General features: G+C 39.0%; 2 protein-coding genes across 5 annotated transcripts; one reads left to right on the forward strand and one right to left on the reverse strand.

Moving 5' to 3' along the window:
* The first annotated feature begins 515 nt into the window (after positions 1-515).
* On the forward strand, positions 516-3,481 carry LOC137741130 (F-box/FBD/LRR-repeat protein At1g13570-like). Of its 4 annotated transcripts, none has more exons than XM_068480934.1 (4): positions 516-702; positions 1,443-2,468; positions 2,589-2,749; positions 2,867-3,481. In XM_068480934.1, the coding sequence occupies exons 2-4, from the start codon at positions 1,548-1,550 to the stop codon at positions 3,135-3,137; spliced, it is 1,353 nt and encodes a 450-aa protein (XP_068337035.1). In that variant the 5' UTR covers positions 516-702; positions 1,443-1,547; the 3' UTR covers positions 3,138-3,481. The 4 variants fall into 4 exon arrangements, with proteins under 4 accessions (XP_068337035.1, XP_068337032.1, XP_068337034.1 ...); XM_068480931.1 differs by having other exon boundaries at positions 2,589-2,747; positions 2,862-3,481; XM_068480933.1 differs by having other exon boundaries at positions 1,446-2,468; positions 2,589-2,747; positions 2,862-3,481.
* LOC137741129 (protein NSP-INTERACTING KINASE 1-like) lies at positions 3,363-6,910 on the reverse strand. The gene is made up of 11 exons (XM_068480929.1): positions 6,520-6,910; positions 6,286-6,418; positions 6,095-6,166; positions 5,848-5,991; positions 5,687-5,758; positions 5,490-5,549; positions 5,291-5,388; positions 5,010-5,156; positions 4,580-4,921; positions 4,108-4,487; positions 3,363-3,887 (listed from the first exon to the last, which is right to left on the reverse strand). The coding sequence occupies exons 1-11, from the start codon at positions 6,659-6,661 to the stop codon at positions 3,567-3,569; spliced, it is 1,911 nt and encodes a 636-aa protein (XP_068337030.1). The 5' UTR covers positions 6,662-6,910; the 3' UTR covers positions 3,363-3,566.
* Between the last annotated feature and the right edge of the window lie 284 nt (positions 6,911-7,194).

The following is a 7,194-nucleotide window of genomic DNA, read 5'->3' on the forward strand; positions in this document are numbered from 1 at the left end:
AAGTGAACAGAGTCTAGTGTTCATTGAAAATTTGTCAAAGGTTCCATTGGCGCATATTTTCCAAACTAATTCTACACATGATACGAAATTGACACCGACGATAGTATCTAATTATAAAGTTAAATACGTTACGTTACATATCACGCTATAATTTGTTGTAACATAAAATACAAGAGATGTTAACCCAAAGGTTGAGTTTAGGAATACCTGATGAACTCCAATCCCGCTAAAAAGATAAGAAAAGAAAAACAATAGTCTCACTCTTGATAACATCTTTGTGTGCTACCCCTTGAGTCGTTTTTTCAATAAAAAAATGAGGTCGCTAACAAAGTTAAGCCAATTCAGGATTGCTCGTCTTGCCTTGTTGACATGCAGCTCCACCCTCGGACCCTCTCCCTTTTCTGCGTACGAATTTTTGGGCATCTAAATAATGGATAACCATGACTTGCTCTTGTCATCCGTTGTCGTCCTTTTAAAATAAAATAAAAAGATAAAAAGTGTAGCGCGCATTTCTTTGTTATTACAGTGTTAGTCCTTAAAGTAAAAATGGAATGTAAAAGCGACTTTATTGGATTGAGGAGCAAAAGACCTGATGCCATGCCAGTGCAGTGATCAGAATCTTCTGTTTCATAGGAGTTCAAATTCACATAAGTCTCAACTTTGTTGCTGCCGCCACCGCCGATCACTCACTCTGTTTCTCCGGTAACCTTCTTCCTCCTTCCTCCGTCCTCTATGTATGTTTGTTTGAATAAACAATAAATACTTGTGGGTTGGTTTCTTTGCATAAAATACCAAGATTGATGTGGAAGTTTGAGAATTTTTTACTGCTGGGTTTTTCTCAGTATGATTTTGGATTTGATCTTCTTCATATGCTTAGTTGGTTAGTAAAAGTTTGGGAATTTGGCTAAAATTATCAGAAGTTTCAATTGCTGAACTGATCAAAATTAAATATCAACGGCATAACGATGAATCAAATTTCGATGATCTACTGAAAAATCATACCTTAAAGTTTCTATCTTTTTTATCTGATCAGAATTGATCACAAAGAAATGGAATATTTTTTTCCCCATTTTTAGGACTTGATTTTCTTTAATTTTTTTTCAGAATTATGGTATCTGGGATGTGCCTATAATTGGATCACCTAAGTAAATTTTTCAAATTTATTGTTTCTATATGTTGCAAAACCGATCACAATGGGGTTGTGGGATTTATATAGCCGACGTCACTTAGTGGGATAAGGCTTTGTTGTTGTTGTATTTTTTCTATATGTGCTAGAGTTATGTACATTTTACAAAATGTATTTGATTGTTTTTCGGCAAAAAAAGTTGTCTGCTTTGTGGTGTCATTGAACACACTTCTCTTTTTGCTTGGGGATGTCTTCAAGCACTAAATTGTATGCAGTTTTGTTTTATACTCCTTATTTTGCTTATTCGTCCTGGCAGCAGATCATGATACCTTGGTGAAAATCTTCGGTTTTAAATGGATAATGGGTAGTTTCAAATTTTGGTATTTTACATGAAACGATGTCACAGGTTGGATTCGGATAAATGCCAGCTTCCAACTGCAGTTATGGTCTGAGAGAGCTGCTTTGGAAAGTATTGAAGAGGAATACAAAAAGAATTGATCAGTCTTCTGGTAATGAGATTACTGAGATGGAAAGCGTTACAAAAAAAGATAGAATTAGCAATCTGCCTTGGGATGTATTGGATGGGATCCTCGTTCGCTTGCCTTTGAAAGAAGTTGTAAGGACTAGCATCTTATCCAGATGGTGGAGACATAAATGGACTGGCATTTCACAGTTTGTTATTGATGACAAATGCATACCAAGCCGGATATCAGACAAAGTCGCAAGATGGGAATTGATCATGGAAATTCTTCGTCAAGTTCAATTGCATCACACCGGTCCTATAGAAAAGTTTAAGCTCGCTGCTTATTGCCGGCCAGACCATTCTGATTTAGACCAGTGGATTCATTATTTAACTGACAAAGGTCTCAAGGAGTTCATCCTGCAGGAGTTTGACACTATAAAACGTTTTAACTTGCCTTTTTGTCTATTCTCATGTCCACTTTTGAATCGCTTGGAGCTTTTCGGTTGTAGAATCAAGCCATCTTCTGAAGCTATCGGATTCAAGAGCCTCACGAACCTCCATCTTAATGAAGTTTGTGTAACTGGTGGCACGCTAGAATGTTTGGTTCTAAACTCCCCGGTTCTTGAAAGATTGACACTGTTGAACATTGATCATCAAATTGTTCTTAGAATTGGCAACGCGAATCTCAAGTATCTGAAAGTAGATTCCAACTTTGACGACATATATCTTGAAAATAGTCCATCTCTGGCTAGTGTTGACATTGGCTTGAGGGTGAGGGTCATACCGCGATCTTTTGGGTCCGAAGGAGGGAATCTAATCAGGGTTATAGGATGTCTGCATGCTATCAAGAAACTGACCTTATCCAGTGCCATCCTAGCGGTAATGTTTCTCTTTTTATTTTTTTCTCACAGTTTTGTTTGGCCTCTTTTGCTATTTGGTTGGCATAACATTTGTTTGTGTCTGATATGATCATTGCTTTCATTTGTTTTTACTTTCTAGTTTCTGGGCAATATTGACGTACCAGACAAACTTCCTACTCTGCTTCCGCATCTGTCAGTTCTCGAACTCAAGGACGTACGGTTGGATTCTTTGATAGAATTGTTGGTTTGTGTCTGCATTTTTCGAAGTGCTCCAAATTTAGAGGAACTACACCTTTCAGTTAGTTTCTCTGAACAACTAGCAATTTAGTTCAAGCATTTTTCATCTGCTCTAGGACTTTGAATTACAAGATGACTTTGGTTTTTGATTTGTTTTTCGTTTTTGGACTTACAGGTTGCTGCTGATACAACTGAGTATTCCAGACCTGCTGCTGACTTCCTCATCACTAAGTTGTCAAACCATTACTTCGAACAACTTAAAGTAGCGAAGATAAGAGCGGTACAAAATGTTCAAAATGAGACAATATTCATCCAGCTCTTACTCGCTCAGTCGCCCGTGCTGAAAAGAATGACCATTGTACATTATGGAAGCAAAATTCTTCCAACAGAAGTGCTGGAGCAATCTGTGCCGGCTTCAAAAGATGTTGAAATCTTCAACTTAAGCGTATAAATCTCATCTCATCGAGACATTCCTGTGTTTTTGTGGTTTAACTTGAATTTGGTACCTTTCTTTAGCATATAACAAGCTTTTTAATCCCCTATTTATTGGTTTGATTACATTATTAAACACTTTTGAAGAGCAGCTACCTGCTGAAACGGTTGGAGAGAAGCAACCGCTGAAACGGTCTCCCGGAAATTACTTTCTTTTTGCACCTCAGGAATCAAGATTTCGAAGAACTATGAATCTAAGATTGTCAATTTATTGAAGAAGAATCTGTACAATTGGAAAGAAAACATCAAAATTTTCGGAGCTCTGGCAAACTGCTAATATACAACATAAACTTATAATCTTCATGTAACCTAATAGCTTCAAGCCTTCAACTATAACTTCTTGCTATGATATGCTTTCTTTTGAAGCAGAAAATTTTCAAGTTGGAAATCACCGTGGACCGGAGAGTTCCATTGCTTGTACTAGTAGCGAAGAGTCGTCAGTGAGATCGGAGTATCTGTCCGAGGACGAGAACTCGGGGGCTTTGGACTTTGTTGATTCTGCTTTCTGAGAGGCTTCCCATCTTTCCACAAGTCCATCACCTTCAAGCATCCTTACCACTTCAGACATTTTCGGTCTGTGGCTGGGAAGGTACTGTGTGCACAAGAGTGCCACTTGAACCATTTCCTCAAGCTCAATCCTGTCATAGTTGGTTTTCAGATCCTTGTCCACAAGCATCTCAAGCTTCTTTTCCTGATGAATCCTTTTAACCTGTGATCAAATAAACGATAAACGTCAGCTAAATGAAGTAAAATCTCGGGTCTGGACTTATCAAATTGGACAACAGTCCAACATATTACGTCTTCCAAGTTCGATCCGGAGCGGTGGGACTCTACAGTACTAGCATGGACTTAATACCAATTATTTCCAGTCCCAGCCACCAAACGAGCGTTATGCAATAGTAAGAAGTAAATGAGATTTGTGTGCTCACCCAATCAAGTATTGCTCCTTTCTGGTTAGCTGCCTTGCCAAATTCCAGTGCTCTCTGGCCTGTGATTAGTTCAAGTAGAAGGATCCCAAATCCGAAAACATCAGTTTTCTCAGAGGACTGGCCGGTGGAGAGGTACTCAGGGGCTATATGCCCCACAGTACCCCTAACAGCTGTGGTGACATGTGAGTCTTGGTGATCCAGAAGCTTTGCTAACCCGAAATCTCCCACCACAGCTTCACAGTAGTCATCAAGAAGTATATTTGCAGCCTTCACATCCCTATGGATTATTTTCGGATCACACTGCTCATGAAGATACAACAATCCTCTTCCAGCTCCCAAGGCAATCCGCTTCCTAGTGCCCCAATCCAAGACCGGTTTCCCTGCAAAAAATCAATAAAATTTGCAATTAGCTACACATCATAGGGATTCTAAATGGACCGATTACAGTTAGTTTGAGCTGTTGATATCTTACCTTTGAGACGGGAAGCAACGCTGCCATTGGACATGTATGGATAAACTAGAAGTCTTTCGGTTGGTGTGATGCAAAAGCCGTATAGCCTGAGAAGGTTGCGGTGAACTGCTAGGCTGATCATTTCAACTTCAGTCTGGAATTGAATCTCTCCACCAAGTGCACTGCCATCTTTAAGCCGCTTGACCGCTATAAAAGTCCCATCTTGGAGAGTTCCTTTGTAGACATGTCCAAATCCACCTTTTCCTAGTATGTTCTTGCTGCTGAAGTTGTGTGTTGCATTCTGAAGTTCTCTGAACTGGAATCTCTTCAGGTTCCCAAGGGAAATTTCCTCGTGATGCCGGTCTGAAATTTCATAATACACGGCATTAAGTAGAGGGTTGGTTATCCAATTACTTTCTCAGAACACAGATTTTTTTCATCCAAAAAGTACCTTTAACACCGAAGAATGCCTGCTGGTTGCGCCTTTGCCTCCACCATATAACTGCTCCAAATCCAAGAACAATCAGGCAGAGGCACCCTAGGCTCAAACCAAATGCAAGTGCTATTTTGTGACTTTTAGGTCCCCCGGGAAGAGCAGCTTGAAAAGAAAAAATCAAAATGAAGTCAGGATCAGAACAAGTATCGCACGAAAAATTGAAATTGTGAACTTTGTGGAAGCCGGAAGTAGTTTATGCATAGTCTCTGCATAATGAATTAATGCAAACTCCGTACTTTGTGTAGTATTCAAGTTCATCGACATTGGCAACAGCGTCGTCCCATTGCATTCTGCTTCAGACCCCGTTGCGCAGATCAGAGGATTTCCAATTATGCTGCAACACCAGCAAAGAGAGGGGGTGGAGAGAGTTTAGCAATCAATTCTCTGTTATGAGAGAGAGAGAGAGAGAGAGAGAGAGAGAGAAAGAGAGATTACTTGAATGTTTTAGCAGCAAATCTAGGTACAGGGCCACTCAGGTTATTGTAGGACAGGTCTCTGGGTTGCACAAACCACAGAATAACAAAATCTCACTTCAGAAACACAATTTTAAAACTATATATATGTGGGTGTGTATATACATATATACATATATACATATAAAAGAATAAGATGGATAGGGGGGAGAGATTTACAGAAAGGCAAGCTGGCTCATGTTAGCCAACGAAACCGGAAATGCTCCACTGAGACTGTTATTGTTGAGCCTCCTAAACCCAGTTGAAATAATCTACATTAGCCTTATAAAACAAGTAGAAAACATACTTGAATTCATGTGCATGGATCACAAAATGCTTACAAGTATTGGAGGCTTCTCAGGTGACCTAAAGAGGAAGGAACTGCCCCAGTAAACATATTATTGGAAATATCAAGTGTATGTAGCTTTGAGAGCTTCTCAATCTCCGAAGGGATCGCTCCCGTTATGTTGTTGTTCTGTAATAGCCTGTAGAGGAGCAGAAATTCAGAAAAATAAAACACCATAACTTAATTAATTCCATGAGAACAAAAAAAAGCATTGAGATTTGGCATTTTTTTGGAGAACTTACACAATCTGAAGATTTGTTAAGTTGCCTATGCTCGGAGAAAGAGTGCCTGATAAACTTTGGCTTGGAGTCCCTCTGCAAAAACACCATTTCAAATTCCAATTACTTCATAATCCACTCATTAAATTTATGATGTTCTACTAATTAAACATGTAGCTCTCATAAAATTTAAATTTTCCTTAAAAAATACTCACAGGCCAATAACTAGGCTTTCAGGAGAGCAAGTGACCATAGTCCAGCTACATGGATCAACAGAATCATCATCCCAGTTATCTAAAACACCATGAGGATCCACCAGAGAGCCCTTGATGCCCATTAAAGCTTGCACTGAGATGAAAAAAACCCAGGTGAGGATTCTGCAAGTTACCTCCAAAGTTTACAGCTTTTGAAGAAAGCAATCCATTTTTTGCAGAAATTTTGCAACTTACCTTCAAAGTTTACACCTTTGGGAGAAAGCAACCCATTCACACATGTGAAGGACCATAGAAATGCCAGAAAACAGAGAGCAGCGTTTGTTCCTCTCATTCTCATTCCCATCCCCATTCCCATTGCTTCAAATGGCACAAGCATAACCCAGAAGCTGAAAGCTGCTTATGGTGACTGAGAGTGCTTTTGGGATGACAAAATCTCAATTGGGTTTGTTTTGTTTAAGTTGTTTGATCTTCAAGTTGCAACCACTTTTCTCGTTTCTCTCTTATCTCTCTCTGTCCATGCGGGAATCCCATTCACCGAAACTCTGTGTCAGGAGCCATGAAAAAGCCACTTGTTTTGGGGTATAAAAAAGACACTAGCATGCCTGTATTTGAGTCATGAGGCTGTGAAGGAAATTATATAAAAAAAATGGCTCTAATCCTAAAAAGAAAGAACAACTTGCCCCATCTAGATCTGGAAAAAGTAGATAATCGTGACTTATCATCAGTTTTTTTTTTTTAATAAAAAGAAAAAGAAAAAACACATAAATATGTTAAGCTAGTGAACTATGCTTTGTACCCGCAAAATAAAAAACGAACAATCAGCTTGTATCAATAGTATTTAAAGAGTTTAATCTGTTGTAAGCGTGCAAGATCTTGAATGTAACAGTTTCACTGTCATTCTTTCCTTTC

This window comes from Pyrus communis, chromosome 7 (genome assembly GCF_963583255.1).
Source record: "Pyrus communis chromosome 7, drPyrComm1.1, whole genome shotgun sequence".
Taxonomy (NCBI): Eukaryota; Viridiplantae; Streptophyta; class Magnoliopsida; order Rosales; family Rosaceae; genus Pyrus; species Pyrus communis.